Source organism: Camarhynchus parvulus, chromosome 6 (genome assembly GCF_901933205.1).
Source record: "Camarhynchus parvulus chromosome 6, STF_HiC, whole genome shotgun sequence".
Classification (NCBI taxonomy): domain Eukaryota; kingdom Metazoa; phylum Chordata; class Aves; order Passeriformes; family Thraupidae; genus Camarhynchus; species Camarhynchus parvulus.
Genome location: NC_044576.1, coordinates 23406161 through 23433892, shown reverse-complemented (window position 1 = coordinate 23433892; position 27732 = coordinate 23406161). Strand labels below are relative to the sequence as shown.

General features: G+C 43.1%; 1 protein-coding gene across 6 annotated transcripts in view; it reads left to right on the top strand.

The window, feature by feature from the left end:
* SH3PXD2A (SH3 and PX domains 2A) overlaps positions 1-27732 on the top strand; it is a 235230-nt gene that overhangs the window by 182595 nt on the left and 24903 nt on the right. For all 6 annotated transcript variants that reach the window (XM_030951063.1, XM_030951064.1, XM_030951062.1 and 3 more), the window contains one exon: positions 24633-24746. In XM_030951063.1, the coding sequence (XP_030806923.1) occupies positions 24633-24746 (114 nt within the window). The remainder of the gene's footprint in view (positions 1-24632; positions 24747-27732) is intronic.

Below are 27732 nucleotides of genomic sequence, written 5' to 3'. Positions count from 1 at the left end.
CCTCCTTCTGCTGAAGCTTTCCTGGGGCGCCTTCTGGCTCTTCTGGAGCTCTACTGCTGGGGAGTTTTGCCTGTTGGGATGCAGCTGTTGACTGTGGCTTGGGTTATTGGGGTTCCCACCTGACTAGTCACACTAAGAGCAGCTCAATGTCACACTGAAATGACCTTTGGTGTGTTTATAAAGCCTTGCAAAGTTAACTAGTATTGGTATTCTCTTGGGTTTGTAGTTGAAGGTTTCAGAGTAGTAAGAAACTAATTACTGTTTTCCAAGCAACACTGCCTCATTTCATTCCCCTATGGAGGGAAAAGATTGATTAACAAGTCATAGGGACACAAAAGATGTCATGGGGTCATGTTTCTCTAAAGCATTCTCCTTTTTAACACTACCCATCAGATCCATTTTATGTAGTGTTCACTTTTTGAAGAGTTTTAAAGAAACATCTCTCCAGATTAAGACATAAAACAGCTTCCAATTTCAAAATGTCCCTCTAGAACATATTTTTTCAAATGTTTTGGGCTGTAATGTGTGGTTTATATTCATTTTTCTAGTCTTACTCCCATTGTTTGTCTTAATCTTGAGCAACTGGTGTTCTGACAGGGCAAGTTCAATTATGTGGGGATTTTTCCATTTTGTGGAGACATCTAAAGTGCAACCACTTTGACTTTTGCATTCATTTGTCTTTTCTTTAGCTGATATCATGCCTCTGTGGGACAGCTTTCCCACACCTCTAAATTTCTCACAGCTCAGGAAAAGGGTGACTGCTGTGACTAGGAAGTCACCAAGTATATTAAATATTTATCTCTAGGGCTGGATTTTTTTCCATGCTATCTTGTAAGCATTCCACTGAAGTAAGCAGGTTCCCTTTTCAACTTCCATCCACCTGGCTTCAGTAGAACAATATACTACTCATTTAATTGTGGTTAGATCTCCAATCTAGTTGTAGGTTAGAGGACATCTACATTGCTCTGATTTCTCAAGAAATGGGAATTAGAGGCCAAAGAGAGGAAGGAGCTCCCCTGCCTCACAAGTGCCAGCAGAGCAAGCCCATTGCTGGGGCCAAGCCCTCACTCAGGCAGGACTGAAAGAGGTCCTGGTTGCCAGGTCAGCATGTGAGGAGATTTTTCTTGTCTTCAGACCACAGCAAGTGTATTTCAAAGGGGAAAAAAAGATATCAATGTCAGCCCTTGCAAAGATTGTTTCTCTTCTGCATCTGTTTTGATTCCTCCATGTCCAAGGTGCTGAGAACCCCCAGACCTCCTCTAGGAGTAGCAGAGGGAGCGAGCCTGTCTGGGCTTCATATTTGCTAACTGTGGGCATGAAATCTGTTCCAGGATTTCTGAGACTGCCCTGTTAGTCTGTCTGCTGGGGAGAGGGTGGGATGTGACCACTGAAACCACAGACCTGAAGACTTGGCTGTGCATAAAGGCACTTCAGCTTTGGACAAACGGGACACATTGGTGGGGGTGGAGGAGCAGTGGACACAGGCTTTGCTGCCTTTAAGTTTGCCATACAACACATCCAGCTACTCCTGAGAAGTAGGATATCTACCAGGCCTCTGAAAACTTCAATTCTGAAATTTCCAGCTGCCTGCAAGTTTCTACCTCTTTCCTTTCTCATTTAACCCTCCTCTGCTGAGACTTCATGCTGAAGGCAGATAGTTAAACTCCCCATTTCTCCTCCATACCCTGTTTGGAGCCCAGGATGGCAGGCTGAAAAGGAAAAAATTTACATAGCATCCCCTCTTGGAGCCTTTACTCATTACCTGCTCTGTTTATGCAGTCACTGCCAGTTTTGGGACCCTGAAGCCTGCCCCAAGAAAATCTTTCCAAGGAAAATCTGCTTTTTATATTAGAATGCATAAACTTTCTAATGATTGAGTTTCCTATATCAGCCAAATAGGTCACCAGCTCAGCACTGCTGCAAGAAACTACCTGGGGCCAAGAAGATACAAGTGTTATTGCTGAGGCCTTCCAGGGAGTCCCATAGTTACCCTTTGAGCTGCATTCCTTTGGATGTGACTGCTTTTAAAAAAACAACCAACCAAAAAAACCTAAAAAATAATTTATTTTTAATTATTTAATGGATTTTTGCTATATCAAAGTTCCTTTTAAGAAAGCAGGTTGATGAAATGTCTTTAAATAAGTCCCCAGAATACTGAATTTAATGCATAATAACTGATGTTTTCTGCCCTTTGTTCTAGTTAATCAAGACAGTAATTATACACAAAGACTTTGGCTCTTGGAGTGACTTTCAGGCCTATTTTTCCAAGTAAGAAAAAGACTGATGGTGCATTTTTGTTGTGTCAGATGAGGACAAGATTAATAAAGGATGGAAGAGATTTTTTTTCTCCCAAGCTGCACAGCAAATAAGCAGTTCCAATAATACTTTGGCAGCAAAATGGAAGCTTTAATCATTAGCAGACGCATTTCAGTTACGACCAGCAACATAACTCCATGCTTTTGGTTTTCATGTTAAAAAGAGTTCAGTTTTGCCACAAACCAGTTTCTTGTCCATCTTCAGATTTAGCAAAACTATAGGAGTAACTGCCTTGCTTAGGATTGCCATAATACAGTGAGGTTTAGGGGGTGGCTTGAAAAAGGGGTGCGTGTTGGCTCTTCCCATCCACTCCCTCAGGCTGGGACATCAGACTTTCTGGCATTGTTGGTGGAGAATTTAATTTTTTTTTTGGTAGAAAGATGTTGGCTTGTGACTGGATTAACCAGAGCAGTTCTAGAAGAGGCAGCAGATGAGATAGGCTCTCTTGGAGCTCTGTTTTACGGGCTGTCTTCTTGTTACTGCATTTACTGGCAAGTTCAGGTTTTTGTATCTTGTTACAGTGTGACTCCATCTGAAAGTTGCACATGCAGTGGGACATCACTTTATTTCAAATGAAGCTGGACTGCAGTTGTACTGGCAATGTAGTCAAATTTCATCTTGGTGATAACAGCAAGTATTTCCCAGACCTCACTTGGGTCTGTATCTCCCATTTTTCCCTGCAATGTGAATGTGTGCTGGGATGCCCTAACGTGTTGCTTTGAAAAGCTGTTGTGATTCAGTTGCAGAACTGCCTCCAGCTGATCTTTCTCCCATCACATGCACACCCTTTCTGGTCAGCATGCTGCTGGGATTGACTGTGATGCAATCCTGTCTCCCAGCCCCTGGAGAGGAAGGGCAGTGCTGGGTGCACTCGGGCTGCAGACTGAGCTTCACTTTGCTCCTTTATTAACACACCTGCCATATGTTTGTTTAAGAATCACAGACTGGTTTGGTACTTAGAGAAAGTTGCTTTCTCGTGATTAGCAGCAGCCTGACTCGCCAGACCAATGCTGTCAGGCACACATCTGTGCTGATGAGGGTAAGGTGACACTTTCATGATTTGATGTCCAGGCCTTGAGGCACTGCGCTGGCTCTCAAACTGTGACCATATGCGCAGGTGAAATGTATCCTTCTTAAAGGATGGTCCCTCTTAGGGACCAAACCTGGAATGGAGTTGGAATGACAAATTCCAGCAGGCTGAAACTGAAGTTATGAAAGCCCTAAACATGATTCCTTCTCAAACACAACAGAAGTGATGGGGAGGACATTGCGGGGTAAATCTCCATGCAGTGGTGACCCTAAGGCTGGAAGAACAGCATCTAACATTAAACCTGAATCATTGGCTTGAACATTGGTAGGTTCAGAAATGACACTTCATTCTCCCACATGGACTTTCATAGCTTTTGGATGTTACTTGAGGCCTCCATGCAGGAGGAAGAGTGGAGCTGCTTGGAGAGACTTAACCCATTTGTCTTAACTGAGTATTGCTGGAGATTTAGGATGGGTAATGTGAACTTGGCAAGATCCATCACTGACCATTGAAACCCTAGGATTAAACTCAAGGCCAGTTTATTCAGTGTCCTGGAAACCACTCTGAAGAGTCTGCATTTCTGGGTGTCTGCAAGGACAAGACTGCACACACTGACTCAGGGGAGGGAAGGTGAAGCTTGCTTGTTTGCCTGAAAACAGTATCAGGAGTCTGAGGGACAGTTTCTTTGATGTTTTGTTCTTAATTCTGACTAAAATTCCTTACTGTTACTGAGAAGGAAATGCTCTACAGAGTATGAAGAATTAAAATTACAGGATAGCTGTGTGCTCAGGGTGAGATTGCAAATTATTCCCTTGCTTCAAGTAGTCTGTGACCAAGATGTCCTTGAATAAAAGTAGAATGACCAGAAATAGGATGTTATTTTCATTGCCAGGCAAATGGGATAACTGAGTCCTGTAGAAAATTCCTCTTTTGCTCCTCCTGAACACAGCAAGCAAAACTGGTTCCTGTACCAGCTACAAGTTAAATTACACACTTGGTCATTCCAGATGTCTTTGTATTTTTAGAGCTGACTATACACTTCCTGGACTGTTAGCCTGTTGGCTTTAAAATAAGAAGTGAGCTTCTGGGGCTGGCGTGTGAACCTTTCCACTTCACTGAGAGCTGGGAATTTAAGTATCTCTTTCACAGAAGTGTCCAGGTTTGAGAGCCAGCCACATGAAAGGGTGTCGCTTTCCCCATGCCACCCCAGAGACTCCCCGGCTAACAATCCCAAACAGAAACCAACATCCCACAATAAGGACACTGTCTGCAGAATGTGCATGTGGGATCTTGGGATCTGAATGGTTCTGGGGATGTCTTGCAAGATCCCTGCTGACACTGGTTTAAGTTTGGCTCTGGATACCGGGAACTGTTGTGTAGAGACATTTGAGGGAAAACGCTGGTGGTTTCAGAGAAACTTCCACTACAAATGAGATGTAGCCACCCTTTGTAATGCTGTGACAAATGCCAGTGTAGCCACCTCCTTGCATGTGCACTTGAGTTGCACAAGGGCCTTTTTTCCACCAGTTATGTGTAGATGTGGCAAAGGCTGAGTGCTTGGGCATGCACTTGCCCTTGGCTAGTGTGTCTTGGAGGTACTGCAGTGACAGGAATTGAAATAGTGATTGGGCCAAAGTCACCTGTACCTCAGCAATGGCTGCAGGCTGCCAGATGAGCTACTCTGGCTTCTGCAAACAAACAGTGCCAGGTCCTTGGTACATCAGGAAAACCATCTGCTACAGCTGAAACTTGCCAAACCTACTAATTCTTCTCCATATTCTCAAATCTTATAATCCTTCCTCTATTTCTTCTTTGCCTCTTATTTGAGCAGACTCCTGAATGGACCACTTGAGTGGCCCCAGGTAAATTTGGGGGAAGCTTAAAATGCGCACAGGGGGAAGGATCTGAAAGGAGGATAACTGAGTGCAGGTGGAGATTAGTGACTTCCTTTCTGGGTATCATTTATTCTGCTGTGTCTCTAGTTCCTTTTCACTGATCTCCCATACCTTCTGTCAAGAACCAAATGTGATTAATGCTTTTTTGTGAAAGCTCAATCCTTCTCTAATTTCTTCTGTCAAGAGCACATCCTAATCTAAGGAAATGTAACACAGCATGTTCCTCAGTTTAAGGAAATCAAAATACTATGTTTCTTTGGGACTGAAGTTTTACTTTAACCTTGACAATGTGATGCTGAGGCATTTTTCTGTAGCTGTAAAGCTGTGCCATCATCAGGTCTTGGTGGATGGACTAGAATTGCACGTACACAGTAGAGCTCTGGAGTCAAACCATCCGTTGGTGCTTCATGTGCTTGTTTTGAGTTGGCAGGAAGGAGCCTCAGTTGCTGTAGTGAAGCCTGACCTAGATTGGTAAAAAGACCATCACTTCAGAAAGCAAATTTCACAACTTTAGTCACAAGTGTTCAACTAAAGCTGTAACTGAGGTCAGAACTACTTATCTTTGATTTCTGAAGCTGAATAGACACCCTTTCTGGGAGAACGTGACCCAATAAGGCAAGTAACCCTGAATGCTCACCAATGGCCAGCTCACACTGGAGATAGACAGCTTCTATTTGTAATACAACAAATAGCTATAGAACAGCAGAAGACAGTACAGCTAACAATGTAAAGAAACTCAGGAACTTTTATTTTGGTGCTACATACTCCTTTGGAATGTATCTGTAGCCCTAGCATATCCAATTGGTAACAAGCCCTTTGCATGTTTTTGGAGAGTAGGAGAGAAAATCTGTTATGAGCAAGCCACTGTTTTCTTCCTTTTGAGATTTTAATGTGGGATGAAAAAAGAAAGATATATGAATGATTCATCCCACAGGCTGTAGTGTTAATCCCATGAAGTTTATGTGAGCAGTGTGTGTCCAGCATCCTTGAAAATGGTCCAGGTGCATTAGCTGTGGGAGGTGCTGTGTGGCCTGAAATGCAAAGGACAGTTTAAATCGACTTCTTTCTTGATGTCTGCTACTCAGATGTATCCTTCTATTATGCCCTCTTCTCTGTTCCTTAATTTTTCCTTCTTGTGCTCTCTGCTGTCCGTGTTAACTTTTAGTATGGAGGAGGAAAATGAGTTGCATTGCTGGTCATGTTTTCCATCCACCTTTTTCTGCTCTTTTGCTGCTTTCCATTCAAGAGTGCCAGCACTGAGACAGTGATTAACTGATTGACTGGACTTTGTACAGTTTTGCCAGTGAGTTGGTCTGGATATCAGCTTTGTTCAAGTCAATAAGTGGTCCCTGATCATTCTAGTTCTTATAACTGGGTGCCCAGCTGGGCACGATATTTGTGTGCACCTCTCCATCTCTCAGAACGAACCAGATCAGGTTTTTGTTTAGTTGGGTGTTCATACAGCTTCATAATCTTCACTGAAATGTCTGAGCCATGCCTCCTGTCCCATGCGCAGGACAGAATATGGCATGGGCATGGCCCATGGTGGGCCAGGCTGTGCAGTTCAGAACCAGCAGGCAGATGGGCCCAGCTCTGTTTGAGAGCTCACGGAATTCATCAGTAGCAGGAGGCCCCGGAGCGCGTGGGAGGCTGACCGCTGTTACGCAGCTCTCTTGATTTGTTTGGATTCTCTGCTGTCCAGGGCTGCAGAACTTGGAAGTGGATGCTGGCAGAAGCGAAGCCTTCTCACAAGACTCTTGCTCTGTGCTTGGAGAAGTGAAGTCACGTTGTGAAGTCTAAATCCGTAGTGGAATTTGATGATGTTGGTTTAAAGGGTCCAAGAACCATGGCAGAAGTAGGTTTTGAAAATAAAAATGTAAGGTGTTGACTAGTCAAGGACCATGGAGATACTAGTGGAGTCTTTTCAGCAGGTGCTTTCAATTTCTGTTTGGATTTTTGGCTGTCCTCTTCTGTTTCAAAGCAGTAGTATTTTGCTGGTGGAATTTTGCCCAAAAGTGTTCAGAAATTACCATTTGAAGGCTGGTAGAAGGGATTTCAGAGGCAGAGGACTTTACAGCGTGACCAAGCAGGGGCTGAAGAGCTGGCAGCAGTGTAGCCTTGCTGTTTCTGCTCAAGACCAGTTTCTGAATAGGTGGCAGCCACTCTGGAAAATCCAAGTACAGTTCCTTATGAAAATGAGGAGCAGGTTTGGGATGAGGTTGGGAGCAGAATATCCAGCCTCCCTTCAAAAAACTGTGTTTTTCACTCTCAACTTGTCATGAAGTTGCTGTTTCCCAAAACTGTATCTCTTCTGTGCTGCAGAAGGTCCTTGGTGGGCAGCAGTGGTATGAAATGATCAGTGTTTGCTCCAGTTTACTCTGTGTTGCATTTTGTAGTACATTCTGCTGATGATTCTCACTCTTTTATTAGCTTTCTATAGCATTCAAAGGAATAAACTGTAAATGTCATATGGCTCCTGAACTACACTCAAACAGCTACACATGGGTTCAAGATGAGAAATTACGTTTCCAATCCAGACTTTCCCAAAATAGGAATGTGGGTTGTGTTCTGTCTAGCGTATTGTTTTGAATAGGAGACTTTTGGTTAATGTCAGTCTTGGAGGAGAGGAAAACTGTCAGATGTCACAAGATCCCAACTGCTCTTTGTAGAGGGACTACAGCCAAAGACACTGGAGTGTTGGATTTCTGCTGAATTTGAGTGACTTCTTAATCATGTGGTGGCAGCATCAGGGTTTCCTGGCAAAAAAAAAAAAAAGGATAGTAAGCAAAAACTGATGTGACCTAATAGTAATTTGCAAAAACAAACAACATTTCCTGAGGTGGATGCGGCAATTGGAAAGGTAACTTGTGGCTGTCCTTCAGCTTTCAACCTCCAAACCCCTACTGAAACCAGTGACTTTTCACTGGTATTTTGGGGGTGCAACCACCTTCTTCCCCATCAGCTTTTTTCTCCCTTCTGCTTTTTTGCTTTTTTCTACTATTTTAGCCCATAGTGATCCATTTTGAACATCATCATCGATTTGATGCCTTTCTGTGGAATATGACAATTTGTGGCCTCAGTCCCCAAGGCTGTCTGAACAGCCTGCTGGCTGTTTGGGTAGGGGCAGTACATGTACACACACACAGGTTGGGGCTCTCTGTAGTGAAGGGAAGTAGCCCCTTCTCCCTGAAGCTGAATGATCTGGAGTGTCTTCCCTCAAGGACAGCTCACTGTGAAGTGGCTTCTTTTACTGTGGCACATATCCAAGCCACCATAGAAGATCCAGGCATTTCTACTGCTGACTTTGGCATGCCAAGAGTGAAAATTTTTGAAGGTTCATCTTTATCCTTCTCTTCAAAGATTGCAAAATCAAAAAACAAAAAAAGCAAAACAAAACAAACAAACAAAAAAACCCCAAAACAACCAGCAAAACTACCCAAAACCAAACCAGTGAGTGCAGATAGGTATCATTGCTCGTTCCTTTACTGTAACTGAGATATGTGGTATTCTGAAAAGAAAATAGTCTTTCTCCCCCATTCTGTATGATACCTCTCTGTCCCTTCAAAAACCCAAATGTTTGGTGTAATGGCTTCTGGCTGAAATTTCCCCTGTAGGACAAGCTGGGCTCAAGCTATTCTTGCACAATGCCCTTTTCAAAATTCTCCAGAAAAGTGGAGTAGCTGTGTGCTAGCAGGCCTCCCCACAGCTGCAGCTCCAAACCTGAGGAGCAGATGGGCAGCTGGATGGTGTGCTGGCAGCAGGCTCTGCTCGAGCAGCAGCCTCCTGTCTTCAGCCTTGCAGGGGCTGTGGTTATGCTCTTGGACTGCACAGCCAAAGAAAAATTAAGATCCTGATGGAAAACTTCTTGGAAGACTGAAACTACTCCTGCACATCTGTCCTCCCTTGGAAAAGGTATTACGTGCTGAAGCTATGAAATGTTGTTGGAGGGTGAAGTGCTCTCTGCTCGCCAAAGATCCAGGAGTGTCTAAAGTGACTGTACTTGGGACAGCAGGGTTCAGAGAGCCAAGTACCATCTTCTCCAGCTGTGCAGAGAACACAGGAGCAGGACTTTGCCAAAGACAGTAAGTTGATACCTACTGGCCAGGAGTGAATATCACTGGCCAACCTCATCTAATTTCATATTAATGTGAAAAACAAAGATTTATTCAGATTCAGTGTGCCTGGTCTCACAGAATGAAGTGGCACATCTAATTTAGTGTACAGCTCTCTGTAGTCCAAGTTTCTATGCACTTCCAATTAATTTATTATTGTAGATGGTATGTACCCAGTTGGAATCCCCCTCTGTTCATATTTAAAATTTGACTGTATTGTTAAAGCACTGAGAACGTCAAGGCTTTTGGGGAGGATTTTTGTACTGACTAGCCTAGCTTTGATGTACTTGCCAAACATCTGTGTGCTTTCTATATATTTTCCTCTTGCCTTCAGAAAAGGGATGGCTGCGTTTATTTGTGGATGAAATACTTTGCTAGGAATGGCTGTAAATCTGAAGAGTTGAAAATTGTCAAGTGATCTTATAGACAATAGTAACAGAGAATAAGGAATTAAACCTGGTATGCAGTCTGGAAAAACTAAAATTCTTCAGAATCTTTTTTTTTAACTCCTGCTGGCATGGGGAGGTATAAAAATTGAAAATCCAGCAAAGGTCCTGATTTGGAAACTTGAAACCACTGCAAAGTGTGAACATTCTGGCAAGAGCAGCACAGGGAGGACTGGAAGGTGCTGGAGTCAGGCTGTGCTGCATGGACAAGAGCTCTCTGCTGGTAGAGATGTCTGTTTTCTTCTTAAATCTTCTGATGCCCCATCAAGTTACTTCTGATTTACATGAGCGGTGATGTAACTTGTATTTACTAATGTTAAACTGAACATTCATGGTATACAGTTGAAAGTTTTACTGCTAAATCCATGAAAAAGCTGTGGTGTATAAACTCAGAGGCCTGTTACATTTCATTTGGGTTTGGCCATTAAACTCTGACTCAGTGTTAATTTTCCTACCTTCTTCATGGGCCAGTATAAAGTGACTAAAAAAGTTCTGATATTTCAGGAAATGGATAATAAGGGAACTCCATATTGTATATATTTTTATTTTCTTATTGGATGACATCATCAGTATAGTAACAATTTATAATATTTCTGTTCCCTTAAAAAAAAACCCCAACAACACCTTTTAAAATAAATTGAAAACCACCAAAAAAACCCCCTTGAGAAATCGGCTATTTGCAGCCCTGTGTCTCTGGAGAGCAGACCCTCTGGAGAGTTACTGTGTCTGGAGTGGCAACAGCTTGATTCCAGATGCACAACAGGACTGAAGTATTGCACTTTGAGGTGGGAACTGGACTTTCACATAAAGTTTTATCTGTTAATCTGAGTAGACTCCTCGGGACACTGTGACCAAGGACTGTGTTTGCTTGCAGCTGGCTTTCTGTAAATCCAGCCTCTTACTGAGCATTTTGTTGTGATTCAGAGTAAGGATGCTTTGGCATGTTTTCTACACTGGGATTCAGACAATCTGAGTGAGAATATCAAGGGTTCAGGGCTGTTTCTCAAGTCTCATTCCCAGGGATCTCCATCTGCCATCCTGGGGAGCTGCTGAAGTGCTGTATCAGTGCTCCAGAGATGAGCCTCCCTGGTGCCTGCAGCGGTGCTCAAAGAGCATCAGCTCAGCCAAGGAATGTGCCCTTAACATGGCCAGGGTGCCCCAGATGTATTTCATGTATTGGTACAAAGAAGAGCTGTCTAATCTGCTGTGAGGCTCTCCAGCCACGAGTGTGTTTGGCTTGGCCACCACCGTTCCTGCTCTCAGAGCCTGAGTGTGTGTTGGCAGCAGGGAATCGTCGTCGCAGAGTGATTTCAGCCACAGAGGAGTCAAACCAAAGTTCATTTTGTTCCTTTTCTTCAAACTAAACAGCTTGCCTGAGCGAGCAGGGGGTGCATCAGCCGCTTTTCTTTTTGATCAATATCTCATCTCTTTTGCAAGTCCTTTGCAATATCTGAATGAAATGCCATGCTCCTGAGACCTCTGGCTAAAGACAGACAGGCATCTCATTTGCTTTGATTGATCTCATTTTAAATGCTACATCTACAGGCACAGAAACAATTATCTGAAGTCACACTTTGCTCACACTTCTGCATGTTTTTGGTTTTTTTAAAAATAAATCTAGGAAAATCACTGGTCTGCCCTAATGATGCTTCTCAGAAGCTAAAGGCCAGAAATACTCTGAATACCCGATGTTGAATCTCCTTTGAGTTTTCATTTTCCTTTAGCTTATGTGTGGACTAGCAAGTAGATGCATATCTTAGCATTGAGGTGGTATATGCTGGTAGGCGACCAACAAATCGAACTATTTATATAACAGAGAATTAAGTGTTAGTGTTAGGACCATGTAAAGCTTGACTTCCAAATTTTGTTAAAACAGTTCCTGTTATTGTTTGGCATCTGGATTAACCTGATTATTAGCAGGGCAGTTGGAAGGCTGCATGTGTTGGTAGTGGGCAACCCTACTCACTGACTTGAATTAGCAATCAGTGACAAATGGCTCAGCCAGAGAAAGCATGATCTCCATGAAGAGGGCTTGTGAGCAGGAGAGCTGTGCTATAACTTAACATGGGAGGGAGGAACAGGAGGTTGTTGAACCTTCAGGTGGTATCAGTTGCTAGCCAGAATATTGACCAAGAAATTAAAGTGTCACGTTAGGAATCTGTGCATAAGTAGAAGTGGTGGTTGTCCTTCCCAAAAATGCGTGGTCTTGCTGCATGGCACGGTGTATTGCTGAGCTGCACTCTGAGAATTTCAGGGGGGTGTGTGTGTGTCAAACAGCCCATGCAAACAAGGGGGAGGGGGGTAGACATCCCTGAAATGCAATGGGAAAACCTCTTCCCCAGTAGGGATTTAATGGCTACAAGAGTATGCACTTTTCTTCTCCCCAGGCTGGGTTCTTTCCACTCTGTAATCCTTGCCCACATGTGCGGGGAGGGAAGCATGCCAAGGAAACTTCAATTCATTAGTCATCCTACAGTGTGCTAGAAACCTCCTTGGTCTTGCTGGAGGTACAGTGTTGCATGGACTTTGTTAGCATTGCAGTGAACTCCAGCTCCCTTTCCAAATGCACTCATACTCACTAAAGGGGATGTTTTGGAATAAACTTTGAGACCATACAAGCTTTTGTGAAAGCATAGCATTCCAGCAGTGTAATTAGTATGTCAGCTAACAGACCTATCCAAAGACTTATTTGCTATCCAGGCTGTTGTACAATGCAAGAGCCATGCTTCTGTGATCTGTTTGTTTTTTATGGCAGTGCCTAAGGGCCAGCTGAGATCAGGGTCCTGTTGTGCTAGACATTTAGGCCCTGTCTCCAGAGAATGGAAGTCCACATGGGGAACAGACAAAGGAAACGCTGTTAAGATCTGGGTGGTGGAGGAGGGGAAGGGAAGTAACTAAGACTTGGAAACTGGGGAGGGAAAAACTCCTCCCACGTAAAGAATTGGTCTGGTTCTCAGCTCTCTTATGGAGAGCTCCCCAAAGCTGGGCCAGCTCCCCAGCTGCAGGACCATCCTCTTTCTCAGTTTGCAGTGAATGTGCAGCCTCTGTGCTCCATCACTGACCTTTCCTAAAGCAAGAAGGGGAATGTGCTTTGAGAGACGGGGAAAGAAATTGTTTTTTAAATCCTCAAAATGACCCCTAAAAAAAGCCATCAATCTGCCAAGAGTAAGATCCTGAAAAGTGCAAGATTGCAAAATGCCTGAATTTGAAGGTTTTCAGTCGAAGGTTTTCAGAGTGATTGGGGAATAGCAGGAGATACATCAAAGTTTAGCACTTGCAACAGTCCCTGGCCAGGTGTAGTTACAGGCAGTCCAGCATTTCCTCTTTTGGTAGCCTTGTGCTCGGGAGAGGGAAGGGTTTAATCTAGCATTCACTCATAGGGTAAGCTTAAGTGACTCCCTGTTGAAAAGATAAACACTGTGCCTCTATATCATCTGTCTAGCAGGTTTAGGTAATCCCTTACTGTGCTGCTTATTTAGTTTAAATGGTGCTGTATTGTGTAATGCATGTGTGTTTGTAACAGAGGGTCTGCAAATCTCAGCTTTTTGCCCAAGGACAGCATTACTCTTGCCCTTGTTTCATGGTTGATTTATTCCTAATGGAAAGGAATAAGCCTCACAATGATCTATTTGTCTTTTCCCAGCTCCATGAAATGTATGGAGATTGACAGCTCTTCTGTATCTCATGTTATTAATTTGCCTTGCTAACCTTTATTTAGCATCAAAAGATCAACTTCCCTGATTGTTGCCAGCAAATCTGTGCTTAGTGCCTGCTCTGGCTTTGTTTAAGCTTCAGGAGACAGAAAGGAGAGTCAGAAAATGAAAATATTTATGTACTGGGACTTTGACTTATTGTGCACTTAACTGTACCTTCCTGGAGGCAGACCAGCATCTGAAGCTGCCACAGCGTGGTCTTTTTCCATCAGAAGGGTGTTAATAGAAACATTGCTGTTGATGTTGTAGTGCAAGACTAACTCAGTGAGGTGTTTCTGGTTTCTTGGGACAGTGATTCTCTGCTCTGAGTCTAGCCTGCCTTTCCAGTCTGTAAGGAGCAACCAAAGCCTCAAGGTCAATTCCTTAAAGTCAAGATCCAAGGTGAGGCAACCAAGGAAGCTGCAGGGAAATCATGTGCTTACTGCCCTGTGGTGAAAAAAAAATCCTGCAAAGGTGCTTGAGCCAAGTGTGTACCCTTTGTATCCAGAGGCTAAGCCAGAATGAGTAGAAATTAACGCTTAGTTACTTGGCTGTATGAAGAGTATTTTCTGCAATATAGGAGTGGTTTTGAGCTGGGGGGAAGCCATCTTACCTGAGCTTTTTGCCTCAGTAACTGGTATATTTACCTTCTTTTCTTATGCACTGCTGATGCACCTTTTTGTTGGAGCTGATAGACACAGATACCCCAGTTATTCCTGATTGTGTTTTTTAAAGTCTGCATGGATGATCTCAGTAACCCCTTCCTTAAAGATCAATATCTCCTGTTTCACCTGCACAGGCTCTCCTCATTGTCTGGACTTCAGGATAAATGAAGACAAAAGGCAAATATTTTTCTCCTTTTTTTATTTTTTCCAGTTTTCCATAATCTGCTCTAAATGGGACTAATTCAGCTTTGCACGGAACAAAATTAACAAGTCTAAGTTTCTCAATTTTAGAGAAGCCTGGAAAAACCCTTCAGAACACAGGGCTTTGGTAATCTCTTCTGGGGCGTGTCAGTGATCCTCCTGCCCATGGATGTCCCTGCTGAGTACAATGTAGGTTATGAATTGGCAGCGCACTAACGCCCTGGCTGCTCTTGTTGCCAGCTATTCATCACTCTGGTGCTCATTTCCGAAGCTGTCATTTCCTGCAGCCGTGTGCAGGCAGCTCTTTGAGGCTCGGCTCCCGGGGTCACTGCAGAAACAGTGAATGGAGCTCAGGAGAAAGGCAATGAAGCAGGGTCAGAAAGAGAGTGGAGCGCTGGACGTGGCTTACATCAGTGTTTGTGATAACACAGCATCTGGGCTGCCATCTAGCCAGATCTAGCTAATAAATAGAGCTGGACAGAAGTTGTATTTGGACAGCAGAGCTTCTAGGAACAGCCAGGACGTGGAAATGGTCATTTGTGAGATGGTTATCTGAGTGCTGCACAGCGGTGCTGCAGCAAAGCAAGGTGTCCCTGCTCCTTTAGCAGGAGTATTGTGGTTCAGAAAGATCCCACAAAAGCTATTTGTAAAAGCCAGCATTTTTAATCTGGTGACTCAGCTGTGCTTCAGACTGAACTAATATCGCTGTTTGATTGCTTTATCCTCAGCTTTCTGCTGGATATTCTTGTAGCCTTTGTTCATTGCTTCAAGCTCTTGTGTAGCATTGCTCTGTTCTGTCCTGACATAACCAAAGTGTGCTCAGAGGCAGCAAATGTGTTTTTAAATTAAATAAGGAATTCCTGTATGATCTTGACTCTAGCACCTGCAGTGCTGTTTTGTACTCTGCTAGGTTTTGTTCCTAGTTCTCAGACTCTTTATTCTGATTCTGTGTGATTATCAGGAATTCCCAGTAATGTCCCAACTGACACCACACTCTCTACAGACTTCAGAATAAGAAATTTAAACAAGAGCAACTTTTGTCAATCTGTATGGGAAGTAAATATTGGCCATTCTTTTCTGCCTGTGAAGGCCATTTCCTATCAGCTGGGGTTAGGGGTCTGTAACTTTTTAAACCACTAGGAAGTAATTTGTAATCTTTGGACAAGATTACTATGAGGCCCGTTTGAAAGCTTATTCATGTTTTCCTAGAGAAAGCTTGGACACAAAATGTGTTTTCTTTAAGATTAAGTCCTGTGAATGTAAAGGAAATTACTTGTGAGCTTGATGGTTGCACCCCGTTGGCTGACCACAGAAAATACAACCCCACAACTGGTCATGACTAATAGAGTCTCCCTTGGCTTCCAGTACCCCGTGGGGTGGAAAGCCATCTGTTTGCATGCCTTTACTGGAATCTCTTGTTCATGGCTCTGGAAAATTTGCTGCAGGCACTGACTACACTGGCGTAGCCTTTCTGAAGGCAGTGGATTATTCTTCTGCCATGGGTTGGGTTTGCCCACCAAATTTCTGTATATTTTGCCCTCTCTGCTAGAGTCCTTCTCTCTCTGCACCCCAGCCAAGCCCATTTGGTTGGGAGCTTTTGTAAATTACTGATTTATGTAAACATGGTGACAACAACTTCAATTTGGCAGGTTTGTTAAAGCTTCATGTCTATAGAATTCAACCTTTAAATGATGGGCTGCTGGAGAGGAGATGGGGGACAGGTTTTAAGGAGGGTGGCAGATGGATTTTTTTGCTTAACTTTCCTACTTGAGCAGCATCTTCGTAACAATAGCAATACAAAAGGAAATATAGGACAGAAGTCCTTTTGGAGGAGAAAATTAATGGTTCTGGGCTGTAATTGAACTTGGAGGAAGGAAGGTACCCCAGGAACTTCCCATGATCAGGAAGGTTGTACTGGAAGATGTTAGCAGCAGACAGTATCCCCACTGTTCAACTTCTGGGACTGGCTGAAGTAAACAAAACTTTAGGAAAAGAAGAAAGAGACCCTCCGTACTACTTGTTGCTCCTAGAGACTTAATGCAGAACTTTTTGTACTGACTATTCAGTCTGTGTGATCTCCACAATCTCACCTTGCCTTGTGGTTACTGAAATCACAAAGACTTCATCTTTGAAGGATCAATGTAAATCTGTCACTTCCTATGAGAAAAGAATTCAAGAGATGGTGAAAATAGATGTATAGTATGACCAGAACTTGAGATCAGATAGAAAGTGTGGTATCCAAATGGATCAGATGGAAAAAAAGGAAGATCTGTGATCAGTAACGAGGTATTTTCTGTAATGACTGAGTTGGTACTGCAGGTTGGACATACACAGATGCGTTGGACTATGTGGAATGCAGCTGACATTGCACAGACAGTTGCACCATTAGGTGTTCATCAAAGTAAAGCAGGAAGGGAAAGATTATTTAACATTTATTTTTAGAAGGCATTAGAATGTTTGAGCCTTGGAAAACATTTATTTTTCCAGCTTCTTGTGTGCTGACTCACCTGTAGAGCTGGCTGACTTGATTGCTCTGTGGATCCCCTAAAGTGAGGGGATCTGGGGATGTTGGCCAGCTCCCTGGGCATGTTGGCTGTGTGTGTTTTGGAGCTGGACATGAGCAGGCTTAGCAAATGATGCTTTCATCTTCTCCTGTCTTGGGGAGACTGGAGTACTTCACAGTTTAAGAGAAGCTGATGACGTGGAATGTGGTGGGACTTGATCTGGGATTTACAGGCAATGTCAAAGACTTTTCCATAGCTGTTAATGTAGGTAGTGTGTTGATTCTTTTGCTTTAAGTGTAGTTGATTCCCCTGCTTTAAGAACACAATGTGTAATTTGTACTGGATTATGTGATGGCTTTGTGGATGTACATGCCAATTCTAGAAAACGTGTTTGGCAGATTGCTTTGTTCCAGCTGTGTCAATACACAAATCTGAGGCCATTTTTTAAAGAGGGAGGGGAAGCCCCTGGGTAACAATTGAGCTCTAGCAAATAGCTGCAGATATAGCACTTGGAGTCCGTAGCTATCAGTTTGTATTATCAGAACACAAAGATAAACTGTGTGCTGTACTTGAACAACTCCCTGTGCACATAGACACAAGAAGTATGTGTCACTCTAATGAGAGATAAATATATAAGTATTTTGCCAAATGTGCACCTCTGGAAGGCTTGTTGACTACTAGCTTATAAGATTTGAATAAATACAGTACTGTGGTATTTCCTAGTTGTCTAATACTCAGAATATCCATCGTCTCTGCTAGTGATGTAACTCATAAAGTATTAGAGCTGAGTTGTATATTATCCAGCTTTCTCTTTTCCCATGAACTTTTCCCATGTTCCGATCACTTCTGTTTTTTCCAAAAGTACTAGGTAACACAATTCCAATCCCAACAGAAGACAAGGATAATATGTGTTTGAGAGCAGAGGTCAGGGTGTGAATTTCCACATAGATACATGTGTATTTATGCATGATGTGTGATGTGAAACCAACTCGAACAAGCCAGATATTTCAGCCAGAATCTGTGATGCACTTTGGGAGTCTGTATCAAACACTTATGTACACACCTAGTCAGCTGCTTTGGGCGCAGGAAGAACCTGTGTGGCACCATTAACTAGCATGTTAATTCACATGCAGTGGGCTCTCCATGCCAGCCAGCTGTAGGAGCAGCAGCAATAGGATTCGCTAACAGGATAGCTGAGAATTCTCTGTCTACAAATGGCACAAGATTGGCAGTAGAAGTGTAGGAAGAAGACAGACTGGAAGGATTAGGGCAGCAAATTCAGCTAGTTACCTTAATAACAAGTCACTACAGGAAGAGTACAATACAGCACCCAAACTCTGGGGTTCACTTCTGTTTTCCTTGTGCTTAGTAACACCTGAAGCAGTGCAAGGACTGCAATTCCCTATGCTGCTGCTGAGCCTTAAGCATTTGCAGTTACTATCAAATATTGGTGGAGACAGCAAACTGTGGTCTCAGCTCTTGGCCTTTTGTTCCAGCTTTTAGCTCCATAAGGCAAAATTCTGTCCTGTTAATAGCCAAAAAATGATATCAACAAATTTCAGCCTTCCAGAAGTCTCCACCTCCCCCTGCCTGCTCCTCATCTTCTCCCTCTCCTCAGGAAGCTCTCAAGTGTTGTTTGAATCAACAAATTAAGCAAAAACTGCTGCAGCCTGTACTCTGATGAGAACATAACTCAGCTTTCAGACCCTCCCTAAGGAGGGAAAGAAAAGTGTTTCCAGGGCAGTCCGTGTGTGCATTGGGTTGTCAGGGTTCCAGAGTGATACTCTTAAGGTCAGATTTCTATTACATTTTTGTAGGGACACCTGTAGATTTTTAGTTGAACACAAGGCACACGAGTGTGCAGCCGCTCATCCTCCTTCAATGTGTACTCTCTTCACTAAATATTAAAACTAATACTCAGTTTTAAATACTGAGGGTAGCTTGCTGGGCAGACTGTAGCCTGTGGCTGTATGGCCAGTATGGAATAGGTGTGTGGTTTCTAAGGTATATCCTTCAGATGTTGGGGTTACTGGTACCAGGAGCAAAATGTTTGCTTATTACCTTTTAAATCTTAACTGTCTTCTTTAAACAAGAAGTGCTCTTTAAAAACTAAAAAGGCAGAGTTTCTGTGTTTGTATTTCTTCATTAATTTTTTTACCACTGGGGTAGAAGACCTTCTTTCATAGCCCATGTAGAATCTCCAAATTCCCATGCCTGGCTACCAGGAAAGAAGGGACAGGAGTGATCCTTTTTTAACTTTTCTCTTACACAAAAAAAAAAGCCAACAGCTCTGCCCTATCACAGCACTGTTGGCTCTTGGGGTATTTCAGGAGCAAATTAAAAAACCTCTTGGTGTTAAGGAGTTACTTGGGGTGCTGAATTTCATTCCTGAGTTCCTAAAGCAGGATTTAGTACCTAGAGTGCAAACACAGTAGTTGCAAGGCAACAGTCTTCACTCTTGAATGTTAGAGCAATCAGGCAGAGACATTTGGGGTGGCAACACTTCCTGTTGGAATTAGGGTTTCCCATGTGAGCCACACTCCCAGCATGTAGCTCTAGGACATGAACTGGCTGGACGGATCATAATACATGGTTGATCTGGAATCCTAATCTATGGCCCATAAACATGTGGCACATAAAAGGCTATGAAGCTGTGCTGTGGATCTTAATTGTGTTAGAGCGGGATGTCTTCCACAAATATGTTTCTTCTGGGGCATGTCTTTGGGCCCCACTTTCATCTCTAAAACAAGACAAACATTGCTCCATGGTTGAGGGGTGGCTGCAGTGAAGACTGCAGTGCACACAGGCTGGGAAACATTATCTGTTTTGAGGTGAAAGATGCCTTTAATATTTCACTAGCTTTAAAAATTCATCCTAAGATGACAGCCTTAGTCTGCCTTGCAGTGAGTCACTCACAAACTTCTGTACCCTTAAACTGCAGTTAGCTCTGTGCTACAAAGACCTCTTGCATGTATCTCCATATTTCAAAGAAAGATGCCTTTTTTGTGAATTGTAAGAATGAAACTCTCAGCAATTGGAGACTGGCCTTCATATGAATTCAGTGGTTTAAACCTTGTGCCTTTTCCAAGTGTGTGGGACTGAAAAAGCCTTTTACAGAGAGCAGGGCCAGCATGGACAATGGCCGTGTCTAACAGCACACAGACACAGGAGTGAGTGTGAGAATAAGCTTACTGCAGAAAATCCCTCTTGTAAAAGCTACTTCTGGTGCCTTTATACATCTGCTTCTACATATTCATCAGGGGTCTGTCAGAGGTAGTTACTGAGACTGCCCTATGTGTATCTAATATATATGTAGTGTGTGGCAAGAGCTTTGGAGGGCTGGAAAAAGCAAGTGCCTTCAACTGTGCAGCAGCACCCTTGTCTTAGCTGTTTTTAATGAAGTAGATCATATCTCTGAAGGGAAGTGATCAGCCATGTGTATGAAAAGGTCTGTGTGACTGGTCTGGAAGTGACCTAATTGCACCTAGTACTGTTTTGTAGGACAATTTATGTTTTTGGATCAAAAAAACCTCTCGAGAGAGTTCCAAGGCAGAAGGACTTGAAAATGAACAGCTCTCTGAAGCCCAAAGACCATGTGTCAAATGTACCAGACTGCTGCTTGAGTGGGATTTTTTCAAGACTCTTGAGAGGTGGAGTGTTACTTAAGTATTTGTTTAGAAGAATGTCTAGTCTACTCATGCTGGAGAAATAGTCATGCCCTTTTACAGTGGTGCTATCAGTCCTGTTTACTTTAGTTAAGCTCATAAAATGACAGTCAAAGTCTACAGAGAAATTAATGTTTGAGGAGAGAATTAGAAACCAGAGTTCAGCATGATCATGCAATTTTTTGTATTCAAAGTGTTTTGTAGCATCTTGTGATCAGACAGGCTTCAATGGGAATAGCTTGTTCTCCTGTTGATGTGTATCATCTATTGAAGTATGAATGGGTAAGGATGCATGCAAACATGAGCAAAACTGGCATAAAATACACTCCTTTAACTGTGCTCCACTATTTTCCCATGATGCACGTTGTGGCTAACGTTTGCTTAATTGTTTTGCTTTTCCAAAAGCCTTTCGGGAAGAGGACTTGGAATGCAATTATGAGCAAGAACATGATTTTTTAAAGTCCAAGTATTTTTGTCATTTGGTCAGTCTCCAGTGTGTCCAGTCCATTTTGCAATCAGCATCTTGCTGTGTGCATTATATGCTTGTCAAGTGGAACTGGCTGTTTCTTGGTAACTTGTGAAATGCCTGGGAGTTATCTGAGCCTAGGTGGACTCTGTGAATGAGGAGATATCTTGGCTCTTGCGGCTTACAGATGCTGATGGATGCCAACCAAAGCAGCAACATATGTGGGGACAAAATTACACTCCTACCTTAAAAATTTCTGTTCTTGGGTTAGTGTTAAGGCAATTTGAGTGATCCAGCAAAGCTCAAGTTGAACTTGGTCTGGACACAGTGGCTACAGCTCCCTTTGTGCCTCTGTGAAGCTCAAACTCCCTTTAAATCCTCATCAGAGATGAGGGCTTGGGAGTCTCAGTCTAGACATCCATGCCACATCAGTGTTAGAGTTGTTCTGGTGCCTGAGAACCAGGGTCACCTGTAAGGGTTAACTCAAGCTGTAAAGCACTGCCTAATTTTTACAGATGGTGTGAGTGAAAGAGTGAACCTCAGTCTGGCTTGGCAGTGCACAGAGATAACTTTACATAATTCCCTGCAGATGTTGCTGCAGAATGGTTTTAATAATGAATTGTGAAGTCAAGCTAAACTCTAGCATAGAGGGAGAACTCAAAATAAATGCAATGTTTTGTTCTATGTTTCAAAAGCAAGTTTTCTGTGATGCTCTGGGTTGGGAAAGATGGCAGGGGATGGGACAAGGGATTCTTTGCAAAAAGTTTGGGCTATAATGGTGCAAACTAAGACCATTCTGTCTAATTTGTCTGCAAACCATGAATACCCATGAACCTGAGAGTGAGAGGGGGAAGAGGTGATGGTACCAAACAGCAGCTGCCCTAATGCTTTCAGTGAGGGGATGGTGCAGAGCAAGTACTTCATGATCAGCCCAGCAGAGTTCTGCAGTTGGTGGCTGTCATGCACAGGCTGTGTTGAGGAGCTTGTCTGCACTGCAGCCATTTTCTGCTAGGAGTCAATTCTTGCACTGTGCTGTAATTTCCTTTCTATAGGGTTATGGCTTGGATGTGCCATAATCATTTTGTAATTATAATCCCCATTGTCTTAAGGGATGTGCTGCCTCAACAGTGGTTGCTTGGCCACTCTGAGACTTTGCACATCTTGCTTGTGAGCACCCATTTGTGACTTCTCTGCTGCCAGGGGGTGTTGCTGGAAGCTTCTCAGTCTTCTCAATTGTTTAATCTGTTTAAGCAAAACACACATTTTTCTGTTGACATGCTATTTCAATGGGCTACATTAAAGCCTTTCTTCTGTCCTTCTGAGAAGCAAGCTTGGAATTGGAGAAGAGAATTTCAGAGGGGGGGCTGGTTTTCCCTGAGCTTGGACAAATGCTGTGATTTCTCAGTAGCTGTGGAGGTTTCTCATTTATACTTTACCCTTGTGCAGAGTTCATAAAAGAAATCTTTAGAAAGAAATTATAGTTTTATGAGTTCTGTGATGATTAGGAGCTTTAGCCTGAGTCGTGTTTAGATGGATGGAGGCTCAGCTACACTATGGCTCCAAGCAGAAGATGTAAACTTGCCTCTGAGGCTAGTGAGCCAAACCAGAGGAGGTGTATTGTGAAATGGGCTAGCACGGAGTTGGTGTCAAGGAAGTGCCATCCAGTTCTCCAAAGATGGTTTTACCATGGTTTGAATTTGGCCCAAATGTACATTTTTAAGTGTTAGCAAGTCCTTTTTGCTCATGTTAACTTTTCTGAGGAAGAGTTTAGGTAAACTATTCCAGTCTAATTAATATCAGCTGGAAGCCAGCTTCTCACATTTTGTGCCTAATTATAAGTGTATGCTAAGCTGTGTTTGCTACCCACGTTGACATGTTACTGGTGAAATCAGGAACAACCATGAGGACGTGTTTTTGAAACGGTCTGGCAGATCCTGCATGTTCGCTGTGGCGGGCTTCGTGGCAGGAGAGTCCACCTCCTGCTGAGGGAGAATAACTAAATTTAAACTTTCCAACCATGAGCCTTGTGAAGCAAAGTTTCCAAACCTCTGCTGGGCCAGAAGATGGAAATCTGTGTCTGAATTTGGAGAGTAAATAAATAGAGCTGCCTAGGAGCTGCCCAGGGGCATGTGAGGGGTTGCTGCTTGGGGTCCATTGTCTCCCAGCCACATGCCCCAGGGAGGAAGGCAAGGGTTTGTAGCTACTGTTCTCTGGTAAAATCTTCCATGACAGGCTTTGGAATGAACTTGGATGACTTTTAGCATGAACACTTGAGCATTGTTTCAGCAGGGTGGTTTTTCTCTTACAGACAGTTGCATGTGGCATGGGAGCAGAGCCCAGACCTTCCTTTCCCCCTCGCTGGGCTGGGCTGTGGGATCCCAGCTGTGGGAGGGATGTGTGGCCACCTCACAGCTCACTAGTCATGGTGCCCATCTCTTTACAGCCCAGGCTGGCACCTTTGCTCTTCACAGGCAGGCTTGTGTGAAATTTGCTGTGTTTATGACAGCCATCAACGTGTATAGACTGTTCTGAGGTGCATGTACAGAAATAGCTGCTTTCCCAACTCCCTTTGGGGAAGCTGGAGGGGTGGTAATGGACAACAGTTTGCATGGTCCTGACAAAGCAGCTTATGCTTTCTGGGGAAACTGAGATATCACAGGCAACAGAAGTGGTTTGCTTACCTGTTAGACTTTTTATTTTCCTGCTGTCTTAACTCAGACCGTATCTGAATGGAGGAGAATCTAGTTGTGCTTTTATCTGAAAGCAGCAAGTTCTTGGGTGAGTGAGTCTATGTCAAAATCATTGGAGAATTCAATAAATCCATGTAATCAAGCAGGAAAGGAGGCAAGGATAGTTACAGTTGGAATGCATTTAATCTGAAACTGGCATGCATATAATTTTATTCATCCATCCACAGATATGACCCAAAGGTTATATCCATATATATTGCTGAATACTTAACATTTTTGTAGATACTGGTTGAAACTTGGATGTTCAGGTGGGAAGACAAATAACTGGTACTTATGGCCTGAAGTCAGATTTCAGTTGGCTTTTCTGTCTTTATTTCTGTTCTGTGCAGTATTTTCCAGCTTCCCAGGGTACTGAATTCAGGTCATGTTTGTTAAACACCAGCTGTGGTTACAAGTGCTCTAGAAGCACTTTTATATCCTGTTCTGAAGTCTGTGCTCTTCTATGAATGTGCTTGCTGTTTCCCCCATTTGCCTTTTGTAATACTTCATATTAGGGTTTGGGCAGTGTTTGTGCTGTTTAATATGTGCACATGTACATATCTACATATACAAAGTGTTTTGATACTGTGGATATGCTTATAGCAAGACCAGCTAGGTGCAACTGACTTAGGGAATTTCAGTCAAAGTTGTCATGGATGGACTTTGAATTTCTTAAAATAAATTGATTTTTGCTTCATTGCACCCTTTTTCTAGCAAGCCTGCACACTACCACTGGGAGATGATCTGCTAGAAATGGTATGATAGCACTAAACCCTTTCTTGTTCTAGGAAACTGCAGAATACCTCAAACATGGCACCAAAGCTGCTGACTCTGTCATCTTCTCTGTAGCATTTTATTATTCTTGTTTCTCTGAATGTTAACTGAGAAACTTCTTTTGCTTTTCTCTGTAGGTTGGTGGTTTGTGAGCACAGCAGAGGAGCAGGGATGGGTCCCTGCTACATACCTGGAATCCCAAAATGGAACCAGAGATGATTCTGACATCAACACATCTAAATTTGGGGAAGGTATGGAAAGCTTTTTATTACCAAGAGAAAACTGGTATTCTCTTGCTTTATGCTTTTTCCCCCAAGTGAGAGCTTCTAATTGGTAGGAGATGCATGATAGAGCCACAGGCCATTGAAAGGAGTGAGATTTAACTTTAATGGTTGCTTCTCATTAATTTCCTTTAAATTAATCTTTGAAAATAGTTTCACTGCTGTTTGCTCTGGTCTGTGGTTGTGTGGAAAGGTAATTTTAATTGGTATGGTCTCATTCTGTTAAAAGTGAGATGCCATTTGTCATGTATATGTATTTAGCCACACTGCTTTCTTCTTCTTTTTCTTTTTTTTACCTAAAGATGCTTAATTCAGGTTCCAGAAATTGAATAGTTCAGCATTGCATGTTCCTCAATTCCATTATGAAAGACTAACCACATCTTAATGGGCTTCTCATGTAGCAACTGTGTACAAAGGACACTTTTATTATGATTTGCTCCATTCTAGTGAATCTGTTGCTAAATCTAGGTCCTCTTGACGTGACACTTATGTAAAATGTATGTGAAACTCAGCTGACCTTTCCTTAGCACAGGCAGGAGGCTTAGAGATGTGTTGGGGTGACCATCTGCCCACTAACACAGCACACAGGCAGAGCCAGACTTTGTGCTGGGCTCCAAGGGTGACATCTGTGGCTTATTGAAATCTTGGTCTCTGCAACTCATTTTTCCCTGCTCAAGTCTACCCATATCCTGGTTTAGAGACAGACTGGCTGTAGACTGGTAGGTCAGGAACCAGTCTGGTATGATGCAACATCTCAGTGAATGCAAAAGCAGTGAGTAAACCTTCCTTGTTATTAAAGAACAGAACTTTACTGCTCTGCTCTGCAAGCACTGAAGAAAGCCTTGACTGTTGGTCTATAACTTCCTCCCTTCTCCTGACTCTTGAACATGGTGTGTGCTTGACAGCCTTATAGTTTAAACTGCTTTCATTTCATGCTCTCCTCCTCTTTCATGTTGCCCTCTGGAGTGTACTCTGCACGGGGATGCTGCCACCCAGCAGTCTGTTCTGGGTAATGGAAACTCTATCAAAATATTCCTTATCTTCTTCCTCTCAGTCCCTTTTAATCCATTACACTGCTCTCTTCAGCGATGGTCAGCAGTCCTGCTCCCTGCCTTACTCCAAATCCAGATATGCTGAAACCTGAGACTGCCCTTCCCTTTCTGCTCAGTTCCATCTCAGTGACAGATGTAATTGCATAACCTCTGCAGCTGTTTTTAGGTGCCCCAGATTTTGCTTGCTTGCTTTTTAGTAACTTTGGTTTATATTATTAGCCATCTAAGCTGAGGCTTCCTACATTCTTTGTTTCTTCCCCTCCAGTTTTTCTTTACTTGGGCTGCTTTTCTCCATATAATTACTTCATAGGAGAAGAAGTAATTACTTGGATTCACTGTCTTTAAAAAGGTGTATCAAAGTGACTGTACTTAGACAGAAAACTTGCCAGCTCTCTCCAGGCAGACAGGAGAAAGGGACTCTGATGTAACTGAGTGGGAAGGCACTTATAGTGGATAAATGCCTTAGCCCCACAATTTAGTGCTTACACAACTTTCTGAGTGACTCCAACAGACACTGACTTCCTGCAACTGTGCAATCTCTGCTCCCCCAGCTTGGAAAGCACAGAAACACTGATGTAGGGAGCTTTGTGTATCAGCCCCTTGTCCCTCCCCATTTGAACAGGCCTGGAACAAGTCCACAAGCCAGGCAAACCTTGAAGTCTGCTCTGCTGTGGCAGGCCCAGGAGTGCTGAACACATCTTGCTAAGAATCCTGCCTCTACTAATATAGCAGTAATATTTTCATGTGTCTCTTAAAAAGTCTGTTCACTGAGAAAGACAGAAGTGTTTCCTCCATGCACCTGAGCTTGCACAGCGTTTTTGTCTGGATGAAGGCAGACTGATTATTACCTGGGCCTGTGTTTAGACCAACACATCTTGCAAGGCTTGGAAAACAATCAGAAAGCAATCTAAAGAAACATTTAACAGCTACAGGAGCTGATAAAATATACATGTTAAAATAATCTCTGGAAAGGTGTAGACACTTGTTAATAAGCAACCTTTCTGGTGACTGTGGCATGACCAACCAAGTCCAAGACTGGGCAAAATGACAAAAGTCAGTATTTTTAAGGAAAAAACCCTGGCTCATACAGAAGCATCACTGTGGTGTAAAAGGGCTGTCACTGGGGATGGCTGTGCGTTGTGAGGACACGATGTGGTGGATCTGTGTGACCCACAGTTTTCAAGGGGTGTTCCTGGATGGCTAAATCCTCCAAACTCCCAGTGTCAGAAGGAGCAAGCTGACTGCTCTGTATTGACACCTTGAGGCAGTTTCAACCCCTTCTGCTCCTCTCCGCCCTGCAAGCCTTTACATTCAGCATTTCATTTCCTCCTTTCTTGTATAGAAACCTCCTAGCACAGGCAGCTTTATTGCAACTTAACTTCTCTCTCTCTTTGCTATAATCTGTGTGTCTAGTGAGGTGTCCTGTGTTGTCTCCCTGTGTATCATGTGTGTAACTGGCAGTATAATGTCCTGTTGATTTGGGGAAAGTCACCCGGTTAAATCTGCTCATCTTTTGTCCCTCCATGGGCTTCCAAGAGGATCACTGATTTCCATGAGCCAAAACCACAGCTATCTAAAATTTTGAGATTTGGCTCGTCTGAAAATTTGTGGTTGATTTTTGACAAATGTGGGATCAAAGGGGAAGTACAGAGTACCAGAGACTAGATAATGTACCTGTTCAACACCATCCACCACACCTCCGCTTAGGGTGTTAAGGAAAGGTTTGGGCCTTACAGCAAAGGAGAAATTGAGGAGAGTGGGCTGGATGTAAAAGTCTGGTCTAAGTCCCTGACAGATATAAAGGACAAAAAGTCAAAAGCCATTCTTTGGTGAAGTTATTTTTTTTCTTGTCCAGCTAATGAGTTCCCAATCAAATAATTTTGCTGTGCCTGATTGCCAACAGA